This window comes from Saimiri boliviensis, chromosome 10 (assembly GCF_048565385.1).
Source record: "Saimiri boliviensis isolate mSaiBol1 chromosome 10, mSaiBol1.pri, whole genome shotgun sequence".
NCBI lineage: Eukaryota > Metazoa > Chordata > Mammalia > Primates > Cebidae > Saimiri > Saimiri boliviensis.
Genome location: NC_133458.1, coordinates 2,096,810 through 2,124,378, shown reverse-complemented (window position 1 = coordinate 2,124,378; position 27,569 = coordinate 2,096,810). Strand labels below are relative to the sequence as shown.

General features: G+C 43.6%; 1 protein-coding gene across 1 annotated transcript in view; it reads left to right on the top strand.

Moving 5' to 3' along the window:
• Positions 1-27,569, top strand: part of UBE3C (ubiquitin protein ligase E3C) — a 128,076-nt gene that overhangs the window by 76,514 nt on the left and 23,993 nt on the right. Inside the window, exons 15-18 of the mRNA XM_039472736.2 lie at positions 664-751; positions 3,242-3,339; positions 5,525-5,657; positions 11,352-11,599. Coding sequence (XP_039328670.1) covers positions 664-751; positions 3,242-3,339; positions 5,525-5,657; positions 11,352-11,599 — 567 coding nt within the window. The remainder of the gene's footprint in view (positions 1-663; positions 752-3,241; positions 3,340-5,524; positions 5,658-11,351; positions 11,600-27,569) is intronic.

Sequence of the window (27,569 nt, the reverse complement as noted above, 5' to 3'; positions counted from 1 at the left end):
ATCGCTTAAGCTCAGGAGTTCAGGACCAGTGTTTGTGCAAGATAGCAAAACCCCGTCTCTACAAAAAATACAAAACTTAAACAGGCGTGATGGTATGTGCCTGTAGTCCCAGACACTCAGGAGGCTGAGGTGGGAGGATTGCTTGAAACCAGTGAGCTGAAGTCACACCACTGCATTCCAGCCTAGGCAATAGATCAAGATCCTGGATCAAAAATTAAAAAATAAAAAAATAAAATGACAAGGATCAAAAATAAGGGATGAGAGGAACTGACAGATGAAAAATAAGAGAAAACATTCTGTATCTATTTTACTTGAATACTACCTCAAGCAAATTGAAAAAAGTTAGAAAGTGAATCTTTGATGATAATTTTTAAAGTGATAAGACTTTGCTTCATAAAGCCATGATATTTGCTATGTTTAGATATTATGCATCATTGGATAAGACAATTAGAGATTTATTTGGGGTGTATTAGAAAACGTAGTTAACTGTAAAAGTATGAAAGGGCGGCCAGCGTGAGAGAGGACGGGAAAAGGCAGACCAAAAGGACATGAAGGATGAGGTCAGAGAGAGGGCCCGGCCACGGGACAGAAACGTCCAGCCCCAGTTCTGTTCAGGCGTGTGCTGGAGCACAGGCGAGTTCTGAACCAGGATTGCCCCCACAGGTCACGCAGCTGTACGTGCCAGCATCCAGACACGTGTGGAGGTTCCGGCGGATGGGGAGGATAGGCCCGCTGCAGTCCACCCTGGATGGTGAGTTCTCTGGGACACGGGGCTACTGAGGTGTAAATTACACATTGTGAAATTCACTCCTTCAGTCTACAGATGTGTTACATGCAGCCATGTCACCCCCACCAGGAGCCACCATGTTGAATAGTTTCAGCACCCCAAAAATTGCCTCTAGCTCCGTTGCGGCCACCTCCTCGGCAGCCACCAATTGTGTTCTGTCCCGGTCACCTTGCCTTTTGCAAAAGGCTTCCAAGGGAAACCATGCTGTGTAGTCTGCTCTTGGTCTTCGGGTCGGCACGGTGCATTTGAGGGTGCTCTGCGGGTTGGTAGGTTGTTCCTTTGTTGCTCAGCAGTGTTCCAGTGTGAGGATGCACCACAGTTTGACTCCATTCATTGGTTGAAAGACATTTGGTTATGTTTTCAGTCTCTGGGAATTACGAGTACAGCTGCTATGAACATTTATGTACAAGTTTTTTGCTCACATACATTTTGTTTGACATGGAGTAAGAATCTTGAGACATTTGGCAGGTTTATGTTTAACTTTATGAGAAACTGCAGAACGGATTTCCAAGGTGGCCGCACCATTTTGCATTCAGACCAGCAATGAACGAGAGCCCGTGTTGCTCCCGATCCTCACCAGCACTTAGTTGTCTTTTTTTTTTTTGGAGACAGAGTTTCACTCTTGTTACCCAGGCTGGAGTGCAATGGCACGATCTCAGCTCACCGCAACCTCCGCCTCCTGGGTTCAGGCAATTCTCCTGCCTCAGCCTCCTGAGTAGCTGGGATTACAGGCATGCGCCACTATACCCAGCTATTTTTTTGTATTTTTAGTAGAGATGGGGTTTCACCATGTTGACCAGGATGGTCTCGATCTCTTGACCTCGTGATCCACCTGCCTCGGCCTCCCAAAGTGCTGGGTTTACAGGCTTGAGCCACCGCGCCCGGCTCATTTTTTTTTTTTTTTTTTTTTTTTGGCCATTATAAAAGGTGGAAAATGGTATCTCATTGTGGTTTTAATTTGTATCTACCAGCCAACTAATGGTATGCAGTATCTTTTTCATGAGTTTGGTTTTTTCTTTTGTTTTCTTGGGTTTTTTTGTTTGTTTGGTTTTTGGTTTTTTTTGTTGTTTGTTTGTTTGTTTGTTTTTTGTTTTTTTGAGACAGATTCTCACTGTGTTGCCCAGGCTGGAATGTAGTGGTGCAATCACAGCTCCCTGCAGCCTTGAGTTCCTGGGCTTCAGTGATCTCACCTCGGACTCCAAAGTAGCTGTGACTACCCAGCTAATTTTTTAATTTTTTTGTAGAGATGGAGTCTCCATGTGTTGTCCAGGCTGCCCTTGAACTCCTGGGCTCAAGGGATCTTCCCACCTTGGCCTCCCAAAGTACTATGATTACAGATGTGAGCCACCATACACTCCCAATTAACATATTTCTTAGTTACTGAATTTTGAGAGTTTTAAAGCTATTCTGGATGTAATTTATCAGATAAGTGATTTGCAGATTATTTTATCCCAGTCTGGCTTGTCTTTTTCTTTTCTTAGCATTGTCTTTCAAGGAGCAGAAGTTTTAAATTTTGATAGAATCCCATTTACCATTCTTTTCTTTAATTAAATAGTGCTTTTAAATATGATGTCTGAGATACCTTCACCTCACACCTTACTTACTCCTTTTTTTTGAGACAAGATATTACTCTGTCACCCAGGCTGGAGTGCAGTGGTGCCATCATAGCTCACTGCAGCCTTGAACTCCCCAGACTCAAGTCAGTCCTTCCATCTCAGCCTCCTGAGTAGCTGGGACTATAAGCATGTACCACCATGCGCAACTAATTAAAAAAAGAAAAAAATTATAGAGGCAGGATCTTGCCGTGTTGCTCAGTTTCTCAAACTTGAGCTCAAGGGATGCTCTCACCTCAGCCTGGGATTACAGGCATAAGCCACCATGCCCAGCTCCTTGAAATGAGTTTTAAAAGGCCAAGTAATGATTTATTGTTGGAAAGGAATGGGATACGTGTTTATTCATGAAATACTGCCTGGGGCCCACTGTGTGCACAGCCATCTCCCAGGCACCATCGCATGCACACACACCTGGCCTGGGAGGAACTTTGTTGCCATGATGGGAGGAAAAGTGCACGGAGGTGGCCAAGGGCACATTCACTGCCAGATACGGCTGCATTGGGCTTCGTCGCCAGTGCCAGGGCCAGCTGTGCCCTTGAGACCTGATAGCTGGAATGGAAGTGTAGTTCTTGATTAGGACATCTTCAGTATTAGGTCAAGGTATGCATTGAGGGAACCACTGAAGACTTCAGTGCCGATCCTACACTGTGCGTGGCTCATGGGAGTGCGATGACCTGAAAGATTGTGCACTGGGCCTGAGGTGGGGGGATGTGTTCATGGACCTTGATTTAGATACATGAGTTAATAAGGATAATTATATGAATATTTACCTTAAAAATTGTCAGTAGGAATGCATGGGAAAGTACACGTGAACTAATTAAGGTTTTAAAATGTGTTCTAGTGGGTTTGGAGTCCCCACCGCTGTCTGTGTCTGAGGAAAGACAGCTCGCCGTCCTGACAGAGTTGCCTTTTGTGGTTCCGTTTGAAGAGCGAGTAAAGGTATGCAATTCAGTTTCTTTATTGTCACTCCTTACCATATTAGTGTTAAAAAATTAACACACCCACCAGAGAAATCTCTAAAGGTGCCTAGTGCCTAGCTGATTGTATAACATATTTTTCTCATTACATTGAAAATGAGAAAAAGAATGATTTATAAAACCCAACCACAGTAGCCAGACGCAGTGGCTCATACCTGTAATCCCAGCACTTTGGGAGGCCAGGGTGGGTGGATCACAAGGTCAGGAGATTGAGACCGTTCTGGCTAACACAGTAACACCCTGTTTCCACTAAAATACAAAAAATTAGCCAGGCATGGTGGCATGTGCCTGTAGTCCCAGCTACTCAGGAGGCTAAGGCAGGGGAATTGCTTGAACCTGGGAGGTAAAGGTCACAGTGAGCCAAGATCGTGCCACTGCATTCCAGCTTGGCAATAGAGCAAGACTCCATCACACACACACACACACACACACACACACACACACACACACACACACAAAACCCTAACCATATACCTCTTTTTACAAACCGGAAGTATTTCCTTAGTTAAAACTGATTGAAAGGCCTTTTACACTATTGATTTCTTATAATAAGGGTCTAACTTTTTCTCTAGTAAACTTTGCATTGTTTGCCTGGGTACGGTGGCTCTTACATGTAATCCCAGCACTTTGGGATTATGAGCCTGACACAGGCGGATCGAGCCCATGAGTTTGAGACCAGCCTGGGCAACATAGTGAAACCCTGTCTCCACAAAGAATACGAAAGTTAGTTGGGCGTGGTGGCACACATGTGTAGTCCCAGCTACTTGGGAGGCTGAGGTAGGAGGATTGCTTGAGCCTGGGAGGCAGAGGTTGCAGTGAGCCAAGATCACATCACTGCACTCCAGCCTGCGGAACCAAGCAAGATCATATCTCAAAGAGGGGGAAAAGTTTTTGCATTGTTTTTGAAAATGCAAATTTTTTGTGAAGATACGTTTCTGTACATTCATGTTTGTTTATCAGAAATACTGCTTTGTTTTTATTTCTCTGGATCTCACTCTGTCACCTGAGCTGGAAAGCACTGCTGTGACCATAGCTCATTGTAGCCTCAAGCTCCTGGGCTCAAGCCATCCTCTCACCTGGGCCTCCTGAGTGTTGAGAGTACAGGCATGAGCCACTGCACCCGACCCAGAAACACTATTTTTTATTAAAAATGATAAATGAACAAATATCTTAATTCCTTTTCTGGTTTCTTTGATATACAAAACTTTGTTTACATGTATCAGTTTCCAAATTTTAAAATGTTTTTGTCAACTATTTTTAGAAAATTTCTAAATATTACTTGGTTCTGTTCTCTAGTAATGGCTTCAAGAGTGTATTTTTTAGTCCTGTACACTCTGTTTATAGGGTGAACAAAAGAGTTCCTTTTGAAACTGTTCATGTATCTTCACTAAACCTTCCCTGCGTGTGCTCACACACACATGCACAAGCACACACTTATATAATTCCTGAGCTCCCTCTGCTGGATTTTTAACATCAAGAAAATTATTTGGATTTTATTATATTTCCACTAGGGTTAGTATATAGCTTTTACAAAGCTGTTCTTCCCTAAGTTGTTATAAATGAAAATATTCTGTAACATGGGGTTTTATTTATTTATTTATTTATTTTTAATTTATTTTTAAGACGGGGTTTCACCATGTTGGTCAGGCTGGTCTTGAACTCCCGACCTCAGGTGATCCACCCGCCTTGGCCTCCAAAGTGCTTGGATTACAGACGTGAGTCACCACGCCTGGCCAGGTTTTAATTTTAATTTTAATGTATTTTATTTTTGAGATGGAGTCTCACCCTGTCGCCCAGGCTGGAGTGAAATGGCACAGTCTTGGCTCACTGCAGCTTCTGCCTCCCAGCTTCTCTGCCTTAGCCTCCTGAGTAGCTGAGATTACAGGCATGAGCCACTGTGCCTGGCCAAATTTTTAAAATTTATTTTAAACTATGCAAAGGAGCAACATTAGAAATATTTAAATATGATATACATTATATATTATCTATACATTTATTATGAAAAATCAAGATTTGATACCATGACTATTAGCATTGATTTCAGAATTTATGAAGATATAAAAAATAAGATTTAGCACTTTTTTCTTTGGTAGCTTGTAACAGGCCTTTTGTTTCTAATAACCTTACAAGCCCTCCTTGTTTGTTAGATCTTTCAGAGACTGATTTATGCAGATAAGCAGGAAGTTCAAGGAGATGGTCCATTTCTGGATGGAATTAATGTCACAATAAGAAGAAATTACATTTATGAAGATGCTTATGACAAACTTTCTCCAGAAAATGGTATATATAATTCTCTCTCTCTCTATTATTTAGCGGGTGGAGGCTGGGGAATTGTTTTAGAAAATGACGGTTCTTTAAAAATTAGTGTCCATCGCCGGGCGCGGTGGCTCAAGCCTGTAATCCCAGCACTCTGGAAGGCAGAGGCGGGTGGATCACAAGGTCGAGAGATCGAGACCATCCTGGTCAACATGGTGAAACCCCGTCTCTACTAAAGATACAAAAAATTAGCTGGGCATGGTGGCACGTGCCTGTAATCCCAGCTACTCAGGAGGCTGAGGCAGGAGAATTGCCTGAGCCCAGGAGGCGGAGGTTGCGGTGAGCCGAGATCGCGCCATTGCACTCCAGCCTGGGTAACAAGAGCGAAACTCCATCTCAAAAAAAAAAAAAAAAAAAAAAAATTAGTGTCCATCATCTTGTTCCATAATGACTTTTAAAAACTAAAATGTGAGGCTGGGCATGGTGGCCCACACCTACCTATAAACCCAGCTTTTCAGAAGACTGAGGTGAGAGGATCACTTGAGCTCGAGTTAGGGACCAGCCTGGGCGTCAGACTGAGACCCTGCCTCAACAGAAATAGAAACAGTGAGCTTCTCAGGCCATGTTAGTGAGCCCCTGTTGTGTGAAAGGCTGAGGCACGTGGCTGGTTTGAGCCTGGCAGGTCAAGGCTACCTGATTGTGCCACTGCTCCAGCCTTGGCAATAGAGCCAGGCCCTGTCTCCAAAAACAGTATTGCAAGTCAGATTTGGGAGACATACGTTGTCAAATAATATTTCTAAAATTGACAGTTACTATAATAGAAGGATTTAAAAAGTGTTATTTTTAAAGGGGAGGAAACTTAACTAGTTCCCAACCTCCCATTTTCTGTTCCTAAAATTTAGTTTGCAAGCTATAATTCTAAAAATCTTGATGGGAGCCATTTACATTGTATATATTTTTGTATAAATACATATTTATGTAAAATCATAAATTGTATTCATCAGGATATTCCCAGGTGTCTCCATAAAAAATAAAATAAAAAATAAAATCATAAATTGTAAGCCAAATTGAATATAGTAAAATAAGTGCCATTACAATCCAAGTTACTTTATAAAAAGATAAGTGTGCTTCGACGACAGTACCATTAGTAAAGGAGGATCCCACTGTGACAGTAATTTGGATAGCGTTTGGAGATCCCTGGCACATTTTGTCTTATGTTAATGTTTGGTACTTAGTCTTCAAAGTTTGTGTGCTATCACCTTTAATATCCTAGCAGTTTTAACTTCCAAATATTGTGCTTATAATACTACATTAATCCAGTGTAGGTCAGTGCAGAGGGGAGTAAACCGAAAGCTTAGGCTGGATCTAAAATTAAAAATGGTATCCTCTTACCCGATTTTTGGAAGGTGATAGGTTGTCAGATGTGAAATGACAATTGCCTTTTCTTCTAAAAAAATTTTAATTTTCTTCTAAGGAAACGAAACCTCTGATTTCTAATACTTTTTACTGCTTACGTAAAGAGTTAATTTTTTTGTGTTGAAACAGTGGAAGAAAGCTGACACCAGTTGTTTCCTTGCTCTATTCCAAGCTGTTATTTTTTTACATAATTTACTGTTGTCTTTGAATCCTTGCCATGGCCTCTGATGCTGAGTGTCATGAGCTGAGACCGAGTGAACTCAGGTCTGAGAGCAGGCTGTGGCCTCTCCGCAGGGCCACGATTCGCTTGCTTAGCAGATCGAATTTTCAGAATATTTTGCGTGAATGAGATGAGACTATGTACTTGACTCCTAATCTAACTAATCATCTAATTGAGAGGTGTAGATGAACATACTTTTGAAAACAATAGTACTCTCTTCTTTGGGATCCCACAGTACATTATAAATCAGTTCTAGTAGTTCTGTGTTGTATTTTTATTAGCAGATTTCATGTTCATCTAAAGGAGGAGCTGAGTCTGCGGGTGAGGGAGCTCTCAGGGCACAGGTGCTGGGGGAGCACTTGCAGGAAGGGGGCTGGATTTTCAGCCAAAGTAGAATGTGTTTCTTATTTACCAGCAATTTGAAATTAATTTTAAAACACTCCCTGTAGATGATTTTTTGATATTACTATTCAGTAATAATAAGCCTCAGATTTCCTACTGAATCCTTAAGCTTTAAAAAGTATTCAAAAACTAATCACACCCCACCTCCCTAAGTGCACGCTAATAATTGCATTGAAGTGAAAAGATTTCGGATTTGGAAGAAGCTTCCCATAATGTTTATGCTGTAATGCTTAAAATCTTTATAAATGTTCTCTTAAGTACCGTAACAATGATTAAGCCACGTGTTACAATGTGGAATTTTGCAAGACAAATTAGTAAAGTCAAATATCATCTCAGAATAATTAATTTACTTGTGAGAGAATGGGTTAAGGTATGTTTTTGACTGAGAATTTACATATAATCCACGAATGTGATGACTGCGTGTATCATCCAGTCACCGAAGGGAATCCATGCTTCACAGTGTTGTCTCTCTCATCTCAGAGCAGTTCTCTGAAGTGTGCAGTTAGCCCCTGTTACACGCATGCTGACTGAGTGGAGTGTACAGAGGTCGATGGCTGCTCCTGCAGTCAGTGCTCAGAGAGCAGACATGGCTAGGTCCCACGGGGATGCCCACGCACTCCCTGCCTGCACTGCACTGTCTTGTTGCAGTGTGGAATAGTGGGAGAAATCATCGCGTTCCCTTGTGAGAGATTGCTGTAAGAATTATAAAGTGGATCACGCAGCTCCCATGGGGCCTGGAGCTCAGGCTGCCTTCTTGGGTGAGAATAAGGCAGAGCTGGCTCTGTACTCTGCTGTCATGAGTTCTGGAGAGCCTCGCTTGGCTGCTTTTGTGGGTTGGTTAGTTATATTTTGTTTCACTTAATGGGCAGAAATACCATGTCTTCCGGAAGCAGAGGAAATTTATTCCGGAAGCAGGAAAGCAAGCTGGAACCAAATGGCTTAGATGTATTTACCTGATTCCCAAGAGTGACATGGGCACTGATCCAGAGATGGCGGGCACGGCAGGGCAGCACTGCACCCCTACTGCTGTGCAGAGTGGCCCCATCTCTCCCATTAAGGCAGTAACCCCTACTCAGTGAATGGGAATTTGGTATTCCTGTGTAGTGTCTGTAAGGCTCAGTCAGTCCAGTAATGTGTTTTTTGTCCTACTTGAAACATATTGTAGAATATTTACATTCTGGGTACTATAACTTTAAAATTACTGACACATGTACATGGCAATATAGGGATAAACAGGGTTTTGAGGAGATTGCCTGGAGGTTCTATCAAACATTCTGCTAAACCTGTGTTCCAGAATCCAGAATGCTTCTAGACGTTCGTGTCGCTTCAGATGCTCCAGGGTAGATAGGTTTAGCTGACTGTACCGCAGCTGACAGGGCAGTGGTGCATGTGGCCTTGGAAGGTGTCCAGTGCATGCTACATGCTGTTGCTTTTCCACCTCCCCTAACTAACTTCATGCAGCAGCCTGTCCCCACCTCTCTTCCCCTCTCCTTCCCCCTGTCAGAAACGTAAAAGACATTGCACTTACTTTCCCAGGGTGGTTCTCTGATTCAGCCTGTTTATCAGAGCACATCTTAACTTGGTCTACCTTGTTTTTTTGTTTTATGTTTTGAGATGGAATTTTGTTCTTGTTGCCCAGGCCGGAGTGCGATGGTGCGATCTTGGCTCACTGAAATCTCCTCCGCCTCCTGGGTTCAAGCGATTCTCCTGCCTCAGCCTCCCGAGTAGCTGGGATTACAGGCATGCATCACCATGCCCAGCTAGCTTTTTGTATTTTTAGTAGAGACAGTTTTAGCATGTTAGCCAGGACGGTCTTGATCTCCTGACCTCGTGATCCACCCACCTCAGCATCCCAAGGTGCTGGGATTACAGGCTTGCACTACTGCACCCAGCCTGTTTTTGAGGTTTTTTAAATTTTTATTTTAGAGATGGGGATCTCACTTTCACCCAGGCTGGAGTGCAGTGACACAATCTTAGCTCACTGCAACCTCAAACCCCTGGGCTCAAGAGATCCTCCTGAGTAGCTGGGATTACAGGCGCACATCACCATGCCCAGCTTTTCTTATATTCTGTAGAGATGGGATCTTGCTAGTGTTGCCCAGGCTGGTCTTGGACTACTGGCCTTAGGTGATCCTTTTGCCTTGGCTTCCCAAAGTGCTGGGATTATAGATGTGAGCCACTGTGCGCAGACAAAAACAATCTTTTAATTTACTTTTTTAAATTTTTTTTCTGATGCTCTGTCCCCTAGGCTGGGGTGTAGTGTTGTGGTCTCGGCTCATTGCAACCTCTGCCCCCTGGGTTCAAGCGATTGTGATCTCGGCTCATTGCAGCCTCTGCCCCCTGGGTTCTGCCTCAGCCTCCCAAGTAGATGGGATTACAGGCATGTGCCACCGTGTCCAGCTAAATTTTGTATTTTCAGTAGAGATGGAGGTTTCACCACATTGGCCAGGCTGGCCTCGAACTCCTGACCTCCGGCGGATCACAGTGATCCGCCTGCCTCAGCCTCCCAAAGTGCTGGAATTACAAGTGTGAGCCACCGCACCCAGCCTTAAACTGCACAGTTCCCTTTAGAGGCTCTAGGAGAATCCATTCTTAGCTTCTGGTCTTACCAGCAGCACTTGATCTTCCTTGGCTTGTAGATTCATTATTTGATCTCTGCCTCGTTGTAGCAAATTACATAACCAGTAATTTTCCCTCCTTTTCAGCCAAATACAGCTTTTAAAAGATCATGTAGGTCAGAGGTGTACAATCCTTTGGCTTCCCTGAGCCACATTGGAAGAAATGAATAATTGTCTTGGGCCACACATAAAATACAGTAACACTAACGATAGCTGATGAGCTTTAAAAAAAAAATTGCAAAAAAACAATCTCATAATGTTTTAAGAATGTTTGAATTTGTGTTGGGCCTCGTTCAATGCCACCCTGGGCCACATCGGCCCGTGGACCACAGGTTGAAGACAAGCTTGCTGTAGATACTGGAGGACCGACTTGCTGATAACTTGTGGATCATTCACCTCACTCAGGGTCTGTTTCATGTTAACTTCACTGACATTAATTTTTCTTGATATTATGATCTGTTCCACTAACAGTCTGTGTCCTTAATTCTGCTCTCCTCCTCTGTAGGCATTTTCACTCAGCTATGTCCTTTAGAAAGTGGGGGATAATTTTATTATGTCCTATAAACATTCTTCTTTTCTCCTCATTCCATGTCTTCCCTCTTTTTTCCATTTTAGACTCTGGGGAAAATCTTGGTTAGTCTATCTCATTGTCTCTTTAATATCATTGCTGGGCCAGGGGCGGTGGATCACTTGAGGTCAGAAGTTCTAGACCACGCTGGCCAACATGGTGAAACCCTGTCTCTGCTAAAAATACAAAAAGTAGCCAGGCGTAGTGAAGGGCGCCTGTAGTCCCAGCTACTCGGGAGGCTGAAGCAGGAGAACTGCTTGAACCCGGGAGGCGGAGATTGCGGTGAGCTGAGATTCCGCCACTGCACTCCAGCCTGGGTGACAGAACAAGACTCTGTCTCAAACAATAATGACAGTAACATCATTGCTGTTTTGAGTCCTACATTAAAATGTCCGTAAGATCCTCGCCGCCTCCCCAAGCCCTCCTGCAAGGCCAGTTTGCGTGACTGCTTTCTTGTAACGTCTTTCCTCCTCACCCCCCGTCTCTCTGAACAGAGCCTGATTTGAAAAAGCGGATCCGTGTACACTTGCTCAATGCCCATGGCCTGGATGAAGCTGGCATTGACGGTGGTGGTATTTTCAGAGAGTTTTTAAATGAACTACTGAAGTCAGGATTTAACCCCAACCAGGGGTTCTTTAAGACTACTAATGAAGGGCTTCTGTACCCCAACCCGGCTGCTCAGATGCTTGTGGGAGATTCTTTTGCCAGACATTACTACTTCCTAGGCAGAATGCTTGGAAAGGTAAAGTAACCTTCATATGAAAATGGATCTCAGACCCAAAGGTGTTGACTTTTATGTTTATGTGTGGTTGTTACCCAAATTTACCATGAAAATACTGTTCGTTTTCAATTTGGATGCTCAATGTTGGAAAAGCACTGCACTGAACAAGTGTGTATGGTCGTAAGTAGGTGCTGTGGTTTGAATGTCCCGTCCAAACTCATGTTTTCCCTTTATCCCCAGTGTGCCAGTATTGAGAGGTGGGACCTTTAAGAGGTGATTGGATCATGCAAGCTTGGCCTTCAAGAATGGATGAGTGGTTTATTGTGGGAGGGGCCCTGGTGACTTTACAGGAGGGAGCCCCGAGCCTCAGCTCCTATCCTTGTGATGCCCCGCGCCGCCTGCAGACTCTGCAGAGTCCTCACCAGTGAGAAGGCCTCACCAGGGTCTGTTCCTGGACCATAGGCTTCCTGGCCTCCACAGCTATAAGAAATGGATTTTAGTTTTTTCTAATTACTCAGTTTCAGTTGTTCTGTTATAAGCAGTGGAAAACGGACCAAGACAGTTACTGCATAGTGACTGTTCGTTTCCTAGGACTGCTGCAACAGATTACCACACATTGGCAGGAGGCGGGTGCTGAGGAAAACCGAAATGAATATTTGACAGTTCTGGAAGCGAGAAGTGCAAACTCAGGGTGTCAGCAGCAGCACAGTTTCCTTTTTTAAATAAGGACACCTGTCATTGTATTGGGGCCTGCCCTGATCCAATGTGACTTCATCCTCAAAAGATCTTATTTCCAAAGAAGGGTATATTCACAGATTAGGATTTGAATTTGTCTACCTCTTAGAGTGACATTTATAAAGGTCAGTATTCACGGACTGTTGCTAGCTAGCTGTTTGTTTGTTTTGAGACAGAGTCTCTCCTCGCTCTGTCACCCAAGCTGGAGTGCTGTGGTGCCATCTCTGCTCACTGCAACCTCCGCCTCCCAGGTTCAAGCGATTCTCCTTGCCTCAGTCTCCTGAGTAGCTGGTAGTACAGGTGTGCACCACCACGCCCAGCTAATTTTTATATTTTTAGTAGAGACAGGGGTTTCACCATGTTGGCCAGGATAGTCTTAAACTCCTGACCTCAAGTGGTCCACCTGCCTTGGCCTCCTAAAGTGCTGGGATTATAAGCCTGAGCCACTGCACCTGGCCTGTTACTAGCATTCTTAAATTAGAAATTAATGTTGCTATTGTGATTAATTTCTGTAAGAATTAATCAGAGTTATAACCATTTTCAACTTTGTAATAAAATTTGTCTATCTCCTTGGTGGTTCTGTTCTCTGAGAAGCATAGTGTGTGAAGTTGCCTGTTGTGAGCAGCAGCTTAATTCAAAATCAGTGCCTGCAGAACAGATGACGCTTTCCTGACTTCTTTTACTTAACAGTTTTATTAGAATAGAACGCACATTATGGCCAACTCAACCTTCTAAAGTGTACAGTTCAGTGGTTTTTAATAGATTCATGGTGTTGTGTGACCGTCACCAATATTCAAAGCAGTGTCATCATCCCAAAAAGGAAACCCTACGAAGTCACTCCCTGTCCTGCGTTTCCTCCCCCAGCCCTGGCCAACCACTGATCTGTCTCTGGAATTTTTTTTCCTCGACATTTCCTGTAAGTGGAATCATTTATATCAACTATAAGTTTGTGACCTTACTGTCTTGTTTTAACATGTTTTCAGGTTTATTTCATGTCTTCATGTCATAGTATGTCAGAGCTTCACTCCTATTAAGGGCTGAATCTTATTTATTTGTATGGCTATACCACACTTGGGGGCTTGTTTTGTTTTGTTCGTTTTGAAATAGGTCTTACTCTGCCACCTAGGCTGGAGCGCAGTGACGCAAACATGGCTCCCTCCTGTGCTCTAATAGTCCTCCTGCTTTCAGCCTCCCGAATAGTTGGGACCACAGGTTCTTGCCACCACACCTGGCTAATTATTTTTTTTTGTTTTTGTAGAGGCAGGGACTCACCGTGTTGCCCAGGCTGCTCCTGAACTCCTGGCCTCCATCAGTCCTCCTGCCTCAACCTCCCAAAGGGCTAGGATACAGGTGTGAGCTGCCACATCCACTCACCGTGTTTCGTTTATTTATTCACCTGTCGATGGACATTTGCATTGTTTCCACTTTTTGGCCATTATGAATAATGCTGCTGCAAACATGTATACGAGCTGTTATAAGGACATAGGTTTTTCATTTTTCTTGGATATATACCTAGATGCGGAAGTGCTAGGTCATACAGTACTCCACTAAAAGTGTCTGCAACCTTTTACAATCCCACTAGCAATTTGGGGAAGGTTTCAGTTACTCCACATCCTTGTCAGCCCTTACCTATTGTTGTCTTCTGCCTATTTATTTATTTATTTTTCAAGACAGAGTCTCGCTCTCTCGCCAAGCTGGAGTGCTGTGGTGTGATGTCAGCTCACTGCAACCTCCACCTCCTGGGTTCAAGTGATTCTCCTGCATCAGCCTCCCAAGTAGCTGGGACTACAGGAATGTGCCACCACGCCCAGCTACTTTTTGTATTTTTAGTAGAGACGGGGTTTTACCATGTTGGCCAGGGTGGTCTCAATCTCTTGACCTCGTGATCTACCCACCTTGGCCTCCGAAAGTGCTGGGATTACAGGCGTGAGCCTGCGTGCCCCTGTGCCTGACCTGTTTTTGTCTTTTTCATTACAGCCATTCTAGTGGGTAGGAGTTGGTATCTCATTGTGGTTTTCCCTGATGACTAGTAATGTTGAGCATCTTTTCATGTGCTTCATGACTTCTATTGAGAAATGTCTATTCAAGTTCATTGCCTGTTTTTTATTGGATTGTCTTTTATTACTAAGTCCCTGCAATGCAATGAGTTAGGAAATTTATATCCTCCAGAGGAAGCTGAAACATTGTCAGATAAATGATTTGCACTATTTGCTTCTTTCTGTGGATTGTCTCTTCACTTTTATGACGATTTCCTTTGAAGAATGAAAATTTTAAATTTTGAAGTCTAATGTTTTTTTCTTTTATTGCTTGTTTTTGGTGTCTTATCCATTCCCTGACCTGAAATCACAAAGATTTACACCTATGTATATGTTCTTCTGACATTTTATAGTTTTAGCTCTTATATATTGGTCTTTGATCTCTGAGTTAATTTTTATAGATTGTGGGAGTTAGGCATCCTCATGTTCTTGGCACCCTTGTTGAAAATTAATTGACTATACACATAACACTCTGGATCTGCCCTCAGGTAATACGGTCTTGATTATTACAGTTTTGCAGTAAGGGGTGTGTGTGTGTTTATTAAAAGCAAATGGGAGTGGAACCCCAGCCTTGGGAAGCAAGGACAGTGGGAAGGAATCAGTCTATCCTGGGCGTAGAATAATTCCCCTTTATTTGTGTCTCTTTGGAATGCATTGTCGTAGCCCCAGTTATTTATTTGTTGAGACTCCCAGTGATTGTAAATGCTCTTCAGGTTTGCGAAAGGGCTCCAACATGATGTCACCACTGTAGCAGTATGTGTTGTATCCTCATCTTCAGGCTCGCCATGCTTCAGGTGGCAGATTTCAGGTGTTGATTTGTGTGCTGGCTTTGCTGCGAGCTCTCAGATTGCATCTCTCTCTTTGTTGATAGTCACACAGTCTACTTCTTACAACTCAGTTTCAGCTTCCTCTGGAGGATGTGCATTTCATAGCTCATTGCATGAAATCTTCACAATGATATCCCGTAGTTCTTTCTGTTAAAGTAAGCCTAAGAACCTTCTAATTTAATAATACGTATGTGAAAATAAAGGTGAGTGTTTTGCTAGACTAACCTGAAGTACTCTAAACTTGATGGTTTTCACACAATGCAGGTACGGAAGATAGCACATAAATTTTATCTGCATGAATTAAATCTTAAAATTATATATTACTTTTTCTTCCTGAATGTATAAATCATCTGGCCTTGATTAATGTAGGGGCTAATAGTTGTGTAAGTCTAATGAGGATAAACTCATTTTCTCCTTTATTTATTGACATCTGCTTATAATTGAAATTATTCTGAAGATGATGTCATACAGTACTGTACTTTGAGCTATGTATATATTTATACAAGATCCAGAGAGAATTTGTGTTTTTAAACCTTTCTCCCACAAATGAAGTTTATGTCAATTGTATCTTACTAAGGCTGTTTAAAATAATGAGGTTTAGACCAGTAACGAAACTATAGTTTTTTAAGGATGATAGTTAGTTTAGTATCACATGTTTAAGACTTTGCTTACATTATTTTCTGCATGGAAATTCTTAAGGAGTTAACTAACTTCCAAAATGTATCTCATAACCATCAGATTACAAAGCTAAACTTTGTACCAACATGTTAAAAATTGCTCAGATCTAAGTAAGTGTAATAGTACAGCAGCTAATAGTGTGGTACCTGAACATTACATCTTATAGGAGAAGAAAATTGTATATTGACTGATAATGATATTTATTGGGTCATAATGTATTTAAATTTTCTTTAATGCATATGTTAGTGATTGTTTACTGTGATAAAGTGCAAAGAGGTCTTCAAGAGTGATCCTGCAGAGGAAGAATTACCTCATGTCACTGGTCACTTCACAATTAAAAGTTCCATTAGCAAATGATTCTTGCTTCTGGTGTGGGTCATGATTGCATTTTATCGCCTGTAAATCAGGCTCCAGACAGGGAATAAATAAACAGCCCAAGGATGTGGTAATGTCATCTTGAGCTTTTTTTACAGATAGAAGCACCTAGGTCCATTTAAGCCAATTAAGTTCAGAATATTTATTGAAGCTAATCCTTTATCATATTTGAATTCTATTTGAAAATGGCTTTTTTTCTTGGTTCAGAATATTGATTTAATTGGAACAGCATGCCTATAAATCAGATTATTTGATATTATCTTGGTTATGTGTTAGAAAATTTTAATTAGATTGTGTAACTTCAGCATGGTTTATAATTTTTTATTGCAGTAGAATTCAGTGTGCATTTAATGTATTACATAGTGTAATATTGGCACTTAACGATTTATCTTGAGATTTTCAGAATTTGGGAAAGTTTCTTTTTCTCTGTCATTAGCATCCTTTTGTAAAATGCTGACTGAATTTGCTGAGGCTTTAATGTCTAAATTGAGGTGAAGACTAGTCATTTTGGTTGCTTTAATCCTTGAAAGGGCAGCGCTTCTCTTCTATAATACCTTGTTTTGAACCCTAAACTCTCTTTTTGGTGTTGTTGGGACGAGTCTTGCTATCTCTCCCAGGCTAGAGTGCAGTGGTGTGATTTCGGCTCACTGCAAAGTCTGCCTCCTGTTTAACCCTAAACTCTTTTTGAGATGGAGAATGGCGTGCAGTGGTGCAATCTCTGCTTACTGCAACCTCTGCCTCCTGGGTTCAAACGATTCTTCTGTCTCAGCCTCTTGAGTAGCTGGGATTACAGACGTGTATCACCACGCCCAGGGAACTTTTGTGTTTTTGGTAGAGACGGAGTTTTACTGTGTTGGCCAGGCTGATGCTTCAACTCCCGACCTCAGGTCATCCACCCATCTCAGCCTCCCAAAGTGCTGGGATTACAGTTGTGAGCCACCATGCCCAGTCACCCCAAACTCCTTACAGGAGTGTGATTGAGCTGCTGTTGCACCTGGCTGCCATCAGACTGCGTGCTCTGATGTCAGAAGCTGAAATCTCTTTTCTCTTAGATGTTTTAGACATAACATTCAGCAGATATAGTGGGTCATGCTATGCTCAGCAGAAGTCTTCCAGTTGATGTGAAGACTTTTTCCTACTTATTTATATGCAGATTTCAGAAGCAGACTTTTCTCTGATTCTCCCTGGTAGGCAATTCTGAATTTTCTCTTGTGGACCTTATGCTTCTTTTAGAAGCAGAAAAAGAAAAGATAATATTTTATAAATCATTGCTTTGTTTGAATGTTACCCCTTCTGAGAATTGTACTTGCTTTTCTAGCATACATTTTAATAGTCATGGTTTACATTCTTTTTCATTCAGTACAGACTATTCACAGATCCGAAGATTATCCTTCTTATAAATTAAAGACAGTTTTCTTATTTTTGTTTTTATGTTTTGAGACGGAGTTTTGCTCTCGTTGCCCAGGCTGAAGTGCAGTGGTGTGATCTTGACTTACTGCAGCCTCCGCCTCCTGGGTTCAAGCAGTTCTCCTGCCTCAGCCTCCTGAGTAGCTGGGACCGCAGGCACGCATCACCACACCCAGCTAGTTTTTGTACTTTTAGTAGAGACGCGGTTTCACCATGTTGGCCACTCTGGTCTCTAACTCCTGACCTCAGGTGATCCACTGGCCTCAGCCTCCCGAGCCGCCACACCTGGCAAGACAGTTTTCTATGTAGGTCTGCTTCTTTGAAATTAACCATGAAATACAAATGGCTTAGATTGTACAGTAAAAATGAGAGATGTATTCCTGAATTCAGTTGATTGTTGGAGCTAAACAAGATTTTCGCTGTAGGTTTAGCACCACAGAGTATTCATGTAAAATCTTTCTGCCCTTGGGTTAAGTAGGCCTTGCTTACTAGTAAGTTATTCCTTCCTGTTTATTTTTCAAATCACTCCCAAGCAGTAGTTAAAATTCATGAGGGGAATGGATCCTATGAGACTGAGACCATTCTCCTTTTTCTGGGCCATGTTACTTTGTCACCATGAAGATTAGAAGCACATACTCTTGCTGGGCCCACCTAAAGTCTGCTGTTTATCCTTGGCTCTTATTTGTGCAATAAAGACCACAAATCTATAAAATAGAGTTGGGTGCAGTAACTCATGCCTGTGATCCCAGCACTTTGGGAGGCCAAGGTGGGACGATCACTTAGGCCCAGAAATTCAAGACCAGCCTGGGCATACAGAGGGAGACCTCGTCTTTACTACTTTTTGGGGAAAAAAAAAAAAAGCCAGGCTTGGTGGCATGTGCCTGCAGTCCCAGCTCCTCGGGAGGCTAAGCAGGGAGGATTGCTTGGACCTGGGCTGTAGAGGCTACAGTGAGCTGTGATGGCCCCACCACACTCCAACCTGGGTGTCACAGACCTTGTCTCAAAATAATAATAAAATCAGGCCCATGTAAATCCTTTTAGACATTTAAATACTCATTTAGATCTAACACATGTAACTTTATGGAATTAAAGCCAAATTAAGGTGTGTGATGTTTCTGTTTCTAAACTTAAAATCAGCTCTGAGAGCCATCAGTAAGTGAAGTAGTGGAGCGCACGTGCAGGAATAAGATAGGCCAGTGGGGACTCCTGGCCTTAACAGCAGAGGGCTGGCAGAGTCTGCCTGTGTTGTCACGGGCCTCCTTGGCTTTGGTATAAGTAGCCTGCATTGGAGCAAGCACTCGAACTGGGAGACTAGATGGAGTGTCACAGTCATTCAGGTTGAATGATGGTGCTGTCTACAGCCTAATGGTAGTGATGGTGAGAAGTCATCATATTCAAGGAGATTTGCTGATGAATCACATGTTGGGATGTGTGAGGATGAGGAAGGTTAAGGGAACCACCTGGGTTCTGTTCTGAGCACTAGAAGGATAGGGGTCCTGTTGACGAAGCTGAGAAGGCCTGGGCAGGAGCAGGTGTGGGAGGGGGACATTCCTCTGGAAGCTAAGTAGGGCAGTGGAGGGTAGGGGCCTGGGATTCAGAGGCAGTATCTGGGCTGAGCCGTCAGCATTCACAGTGTACTTAAGGCCATGAGACTGAGTTAGATCACCCAGGGTGGTGGTGTCACTAGGGAAGAGCTGAAGAACTGAGCCCCTGGGCGCTCCAAGGTTTAGAGTCCAGGGAGTAGAGAACTGACTGATGGAACTTAAGGAGATGCAGCTGGAAAGGAAGGCAGAAAACCAGGACCGTCGGATTTCAGGTACCAAATAAAGACGGTGCTACAAGGGAAGAGAGAGGTGGGTATTGTCCAATAGTACTATTAGGCCAAGTGAGGTTTAGCGCTGACAAGTGGCCATGTCGTTTAGCACTGCGGACAGGTGATTTCTGTGCGGTGGTGGAAGCAAAAACCTCAGCAGAGAGATTGAAAAGAATGTCACCATTATCTTTCTAAAGTATCATATTAAAGCTGAAAATACATCATATCACAACAGAAATACGTACACATTTGTGATATGTCACAACAAAATGTATATATATTCGTCAAAATACTTGTGAAAGAATGTTTATAGTAACACTGTATAGCCCCTAACCTGGAAATTACACAGATGCCCTTCAGAAGCATCATGGATAATAAGAAGTTGTAGGATAGTCACAAGACTTACTGAATGAACAAACTACAGCTGCTCAAGATGGTATGCGTGAACGGCACAGACCTAACACTGAGAGAGTCCAGACACACAGAAGTACATTTTGTCAGATTTCGTGTACAGGAGTCCAGAAATAAGCAGAGCTCATTGCAGTTTTTGGAAGGCAGGATCCTGATGCTCCTGGGAGGGTAGCATCGGAAGGGGATGCAGGGGGCTTCTGGAGTGCTCGGCATTTTCTACTCCGTGGAGTAAGTGCTTTTCCGTGAGTGTGTTCACTGGGTTAAAATGGACGGAGCCACAGGTTTGCGGTTGGGGCACTCTGCAGCAGTAGACTTCAGAACAGTTACAGAAGAAGGATCTGAGAAGAATTGGAGTGGTTATAAAGAAAACCAGTCACTTAAGGGATATGGGGCTAGGGAAGCTGCGCAAAGATGGGAGAAGCAACGGCGTATGTATATGCTGCTGGAAATGGGTCAGTGGAATTGCTAAGAGAGAGGAGCCGCACCCTGCAAAGTGAGGGTGTGGGGCCCGGTGCTGAGGCAGGGGCACCACAGGCTGTGTGTCCAGGAAGAGGGAGGGATGCCTGTGAGAGCAGGAGCTCGTTCCCACTGCTTCCCGCTGTGGCTGCTTTCTGGGTGGTACAGCAGAGGTGAGGGTGGGAGGAGCAGCGTTCCCAGACCAGTCACATCTGCATCGCCTGGGGATCTGTTAAAATTGCACATTCTTAGGCTGGGCGCTGTGGCTCACATCTGTAATCCCAGCACTTTGGGAGGCCGAGGCAGGTGGATCACGAGGTCAAGAGATCGAGACCATCCTGGTCAACATGGTGAAACCCCGTCTCTACTAAAAATACAAAAATTAGCTGGGCATGGTGGCGCGTGCCTGTAGTGCCAGCTACCCGGGAGGCTGAGGCAGGAGAATTGCCTGAACCCAGGAGGCGGAGGTTGCGGTGAGCCGAGATCGCACCATTGCACTCCAGGCTGGGTAACGAGCGAAACTCCGTCTCAAAAAAAAAAAAAAAAAAGCACATTCTTGGGAGCCGGGGTGGCTCTGGCCAGTTGTCCTGCCGCTTGAGGAGGAGAGGCTATGCGTTCACGGCCAACCTGGGCAAAATTAAGAATCTCTCATTCATTTAAAAAAAAAAAATGCACATTCTTGGGCTGCACCCCAGACCTTCTGAATCTGGAATTCTAGGGGTCGGGCTCAAGCAAGATGTGTTTTTTGGGTTTTGGGGTTTTTTTGTTGGGGGTGGGGTGTTGAGAAAGAGTCTTGCTCTTGCCCAGGCTGAATGCAGTGGCCCTGCAACCTCGGCCTCCCGGGCTCAAGCTGGGACTAGACACCCACCGTACCCAGCTAAGTGTTGTATTTTTAGTAGAGATGGGGTTTTGCCATGTTGGCCAGGCTGCTCTTGAACCCCTGGCCTCAAGTGATCCGCTCGCCTCAACCTCCCAAAGTGCTGGGATTATAGGTGTGAGCTACAGCACCTGGCCAGCAAGCTGTTTTAATAAGCTTTAATTAGTAAGTGTGACTCTGGCCCACGACAGTGGCTCACGCCTGTAATCCCAACACTTTGGGAGGCTGAGGTGGGCAAATCACAAGGTCAGGAGATTGAGACCATCGTGGCTAACACGGTGAAACCCTGTTTCGACTAAAAACACAAAAAATTAGCTGGGCATGGTGGCACGTGCCTGTAGTCCCAGCCACTTGGGAGGCTGAGGCAGGAGAAATGCCTCAACCTGGGAGGCAGAAGTTGCAGTGAGCCGAGATCACGCCAGTGTACTCCAGCCTGGGTGACACAGCAAGATTTCGTCTTTTAAAAAAAAAAAAAAAAAAAAAGACTGACTGTGGTGCACACTAAAATTTGGACTGTGGAAATACAGGATTGCCAGTTAGTGTAGTGCTCACTTGACGTTAGTATCATAAAGTGGAGTGAGACCGGCCACATGGCTTACTTGTTTTTCTACACCCATAAGCAGCTGACAAGGATGTAGAGGTGGGTTAACCAGGGGTGGGGTTTTTTGCCAAGTGACTACAAGATTGAATTGGTTGCAAGTTGAGAGCAGTTACGAGAGCTTACCTTTGAATCCAGGCTGTTTAGAGAGGAAATTAATCCATGAGTGGAGAGCTGAGGGCAAGGGAAGGGTAGCTGGAAGAGAGAGGAAATCTCCAGGGAGAGGAGACCTGTGGAGTCAAGGTCCAGGGAGTCCGCGTAGAGGTGGCTAGAGCTAAGATCAAGGGGCTTAGTTACTGGGAATGACAATTGGAGGATAGGGCTGAAGGAATTGGTAGCTAAAATGGAGTTGAGGGAGAGCCAGAATGTTAGAATGATAGTCCACTGTGGGCCACTGATGTCACCAAAGGTCATCCCCAGACCGTGTTGGACTCGCAGGTGCTAAAGCCTTGAATTAAGGGGCAGTGACTGCACCCAGGAGAGGTAATGATGCTCAAGTCCAGTGCATGATATTGAAAGCCCGGGATTTTAAGGGGGGTGGAAAGGAAGTGTGGTCAGGAAGTGGCCGTGAGGAGCGCAGGGGTTCTCCCTTCCTCTGTGCCCAGTGGTCCAAGGGTGTGAAAGAGACCACAGCCACTCCTGCAGAGTGCTGCGAGGAGCAGGGAGTGCTGCACAGCTCCTGTGAGGATGGACTGCTGGGTGTTGCTGTGTCGTCAGAAGGAAAAGCTGTCTTAGGATACCAGGAGCACAAACAGTGAAAGAAAAGAGGGACTGGACTTAAAAATCTTTGTGCTTCAAAAGACATCATCAAGAAACTGAAAATACAACACATTGAAAGAGAAGATGCTTATGACATATATGTAGAGGACTCCATGATAAAAAGCCTAATTGAAACTGGGCGAATGCCGGGCGCGGTGGCTCAAGCCTGTAATCCCAGCACTTTGGGAGGCCGAGGCGGGTGGATCACGAGGTCAAGAGATCGAGACCATCCCGGTCAACATAGTGAAACCCCGTCTCTACTAAAAATACGAAAAATTAGCTGGGCATGGTAGCACGTGCCTGTAATCCCAGCTACTCAGGAGGCTGAGGCAGGAGAATTGCCTGAACCCAGGAGGCGGAGGTTGCGATGAGCCGAGATCGCGCCATTGCACTCCAGCCTGGGTAACAAGAACAAAACTCTGTCTCAAAAAAAAAAAAAAAAAAAAAAAACTGGGCGAAGGGTCCAATTGGACATATCTCCAGGGAATAGCAGCAAATGGGCTGTGAGCTCATGCAAAGATGGCCAGCATCGCTAGTCATCAGGGAAGGGCAAAGCAGGGCCACAGGCTTCCGTGCACACCCACTGACGCGGTGGGGATGGGAGCAGGAACCGCAGGATTGGTGAGGACGTGCAGGGATCGAGTCCTCGTGCATTGCCAAGTGGGGATGCAGCATGGCGCAGCCACTTAGGAAAATGGTTTTGCAGTTCTTCAGAAGGTTAGTTACAGAATATACTTTTGACCCAGCAAATGTATATTCACACAACAACTTGTACACAAGTTCTTGCAGCAGCAGCATTTGTAATAGCTAAAGGATGGAAATGACTCAGAGGCCCATCAGCTAACATAGGTAAACAGAATGCGGTTCATCCGTGCAGTGGAATATTACTGGGCTGTCAAAGGGATAAAGCACTGACACGTAGCACACATGGGTGCGCCTGGATTGTGGACAGCACAGATGCAGAAATTCCTGAAGATATGATTCCATTTATATGAAATGTCCAAAACAAACTCTAGAGAGCTGGAAGGTGGATGTGTGATTATCAGGGCTGGGAGGAGCCGAGTGGCAGCTAAGGGATGTGGAGTTTCTTTTTAGAATACTGAAAATCTTCAGAAATTGACTGTGGTGAATGTTGTACAACTTTATGAATATCATAAAACCTTCTAATGTAAAGTACATGGATGATATCCCAGTGAAGCTGTCAAGGGATAATGCCGTAAGATGGTGACAGCCGGCCAGTGTCACAGAAGTTAGAGAAAGCACAGCCAGTACACATTGGAGTTCATGTGTGGATCCTTCTAAAGCTAGAAGGAGCATAGTGATTGTACTGTTGGCTCTTGTTAGGGAAACATAGTATCCAGTGGTAACAAAATCTTTTATCGAAGGCATCAGATCGGATTTCTCGAGGTGGCTTGACAGCCTGGTATTTTACTCTCCTATATAACAAAATAGAATTTTGAAACCTGAAAGATACTTGTTTCTAATTGTTGAAGATAGTTATTGGTTTTGTGGGGTACCTTGAGACTGGGCCTGAGTTTTGTTTGTTTTTTTAATTCCTAATGTTTTTCAGAAGCAGGAGTGTGAAAACTGTCCTCAAATGCTCAGATGCTTGCTTTTTGCCAGTGGAAGTGGGAATGTGGGTTTGCTGCTTGGGTGAACTTCCTGGTTCATGAAGATGTAAGATTAACTTCTGCAAGTTTTGGTGAGCAGGGTAGGTGGTTTCTTTGTTGTGGAGCCTGAACCTGGGAGCCATAGCACTAGAAGTGGAGAAAAAAAAGAAGGGTCGGGCCAGGCACAGGGGCTCACCCCTATATCCCCAGCACTTTGAGAGGCCAGGCGGGCAGATCACCTGAGGTGAGAAGTTTGAGACCAGCCTGGTCAACATGGTGAAACCCTTTCTCTGCTCACAATACAAAAACTAGGCAGGCGTGGCAATGAGTGCCTGTAATCCCAACTACTTGTGAGGCTGAGGCAGGAGAATCACTTGAAACCAGAAGGCAGAGTTTACAGTGAGCCAAGATCATGCCACTGCATCCAGCCTGTGCTGAAGATTAAAACTCTCTCTCAAAAAACAGGACGGGTCAACTCCAGGCTGCTCAAAATGATACTGTGGATTTAGCGCAGGAAGCCACTATGAGGAAAATAGGGCAGGAGTCATGCACTTTGCACGTCCCCAACACCCCCATCACCTGTGCCCTGCAGGGCTTCTGAAGTGAAGGGAGAGTTGAGACGAGGAGGGGAGTCTGTCCAGGCATTCCTTGTCTTTATGGAGTGTCAGGGTCTCAAGAAAAGGCGGGAGCACTGTGAGGCCTGGGCCGCTCTGCGTGCTGGGGATTTGGGCAGCCTTTGTAGAGAAGTAAGAGTGCAGCACCCGTTTCCTGGTGTGGTATTCCAGAATTTGCAAGGCAGAATTGCTCTTCTCTGAATAACGGTAGTGGGCTCTTCTCAGTTCTTCGTGGTAGACATCTGCTGAATCAGGAGTGAGTGGCACAGTTCACTACAGCTCACATTTAAAGATTTGCTTTAGGGCACCTGCCAGTGGAGTTTTAGAGCAAGGCTCACGGCCTCACCCCTCCCAGGGATCTTGGTGCCCTCCTGCTGTTGTTTCTGCATGTGAGGCGCACGGGACACTGGGACAGCATGGATTTTTATTTCAGTGTCAGGTAGCTGTGTAGACAGAGTGTTGCAGGAGTTGACGGTGTAGAAAGCTCTCTGGAATAGGATTGTGAAGATCAAAGACTTGAAATGGGTCTTGACATATACATAATCTGAAACTCATGACCAGAATACTCTAAAACAAGAGTGAATGGGATTTTTTTGCAGACAGATTCATGAATGCAGAATTCCAGTGTGTAATGTGGTCCCTGACATATAGGTGGCAATGTTTGTGGCTGTGTGCGGTGGCTCACACCTGTAATCCCAGCGTGTTGAGAAGCTGAGGCAGGCAGATCACGAGGTCGGGAGTTCAAGACCAGCCTGACCAACATGGAGAAACCCCAGCTCTACTAAAAATACAAAATTAGCCAGGTGTGATGGCGCATGCCTGTAATCCCAGCTACTGGAGAGGCTGAGGCAGGAGAATTGCTTGAACCCAGGAGGTGGAGGTTGTGGTAAGCCAAGATCGCACCATTGCACACCAGCCTGGGCAACAAGAGGGAAACTCCGTCTCAAAAAAACGCGAAACAAAATAAATGTATGTTACATGATTGGTTCCCATATACTGAATTTGGACTCATGCATTAAAGATTAGGTATATCTCCTGCCCTCTGTGAGCTTGGCCCCTAGTGGTCCCAGTGACTGTGAAAGGACTTTTTCAATTCTAGCTTACCAATTCTGAAGCATAATTATTAAATAACATGTTACTATTAGTATACACATTCTTATTTTACATTTCTTCTTTTGTTTTTTAAATTATGTGGTTAGTATGATTTGAAATAATTAAAATTATCTGCTTGCTCAATTAGGATGGCTTTAAAGCAAGACATCATCTCTTATATAGTTTTTAGATTAAGTTATAAATGTTCACTTTAGAGCTGCCTGAAGATTGATAGAGATGCATTTGAAAAGCATTATTTTTTTTATTGATTCTTAATGTAGTAAATTACTGAAGTTATTTGGCGGCAAACAGAAATGGCCTGTGATGTGGTTCACATTTATTCTCCTGATAGAACCACAATTTGCATTAATTGCATTGCGACTGCACTCACTTATATTAAAAGGCTTCTACTATAATTAATCCTTTTTATTTCAGATCATTTTGGCACAATTTCTACTATAAACATTCATAAAAGACAGACAGTTGAGAAATTCGTTACAGGTTTTTTCCATATACCTATTGCTATTTTTTTCATGACAAGTAGTTATTGATACGCTTCTAGGAACAAGTGTGGTACAGCTGGCTAAGAATTAAGGCCAATGTGAAAAATGCTAAGTGGATTATTTTGCATAAAAAATAGGCAGTTTTTGAAGTTGTATAATTAACCTGTGTTTAGAAAATACCTTGATTTATGCTTACATTTGTATCTCAGTTGCATACATTATGGAAATTTAATTTATAATCCATTTAGCTGATGCAATCATAGTTTTTAGTGCTATCATTTATTAGTGCTTGTATATTAAATGCTCTGAAGGTTTAAACCTGCCTTATGTAAAAAATTATACCTATGCATTTACATTTTATGAGTCACTGTGGGATTTCTGTTTAAAATTCAGGTAGTTGTAACTAGTTTCATTGGCTTATTGTTACTAATGCAGAAGTGGCAAACAGTGACCTTTTATATTGAACATCAGATGATTTACACTTCGAGTTTACTTTTAAAATCCACTGTACAAATGAGGGCTTTTCCTCAACACCTGGAATCAATCATGGAGTTTTATGCAGAATGTTCTCCTTGGTTTTGAACTCGTCATTCATTTAGAAGCGATGGCATTTGCAAGTGCTCCAGGTTAATAGTATTACCCATCGTTAACTGTAAGCAAACTGTGGCTTTTCAACACAACTTTCTTTACATTATCAGATGACGACTGTGTGCCTTATTATTCATTCTCTCATTAAGAAGCCCTTTTTTGCCATCTTTTCAAAATTAATTGGATAATCACTAGTCCTCAAATCAGAAATAAAAACACAAGGGCATAGTACCTCTCTGATAGTTTGGTTTGCCTGGCAGAGGCCGGCTGCGTCTTCCTGGAGGGATGTTATGCTGGCTGTAGGTATCAGACGTGCGCCTGAGCTCCTTCAAAACACCATTCCTTCTTCACAGTGTGTGTCACTTTCTGAAACAAGATACCAGTGGCATTCTGGATGTTTGCTTTTGGGAAAACGTCAACAGTTGTTTCTGGTTTCCTCCAGTCACATTAGTGGGTGAATCCTTAAAATGTGAATCTCAAGGTGCGTCTGCGCATGCCCTGTTGGATTGTGTAAGCCCTGGAGTGCTTGTTTAAGGATACATATTTTACAGACCACACATACGAAATAGATTACTGAATACAGTAACTACGCTGGAAGCTATGGGTAAGCAA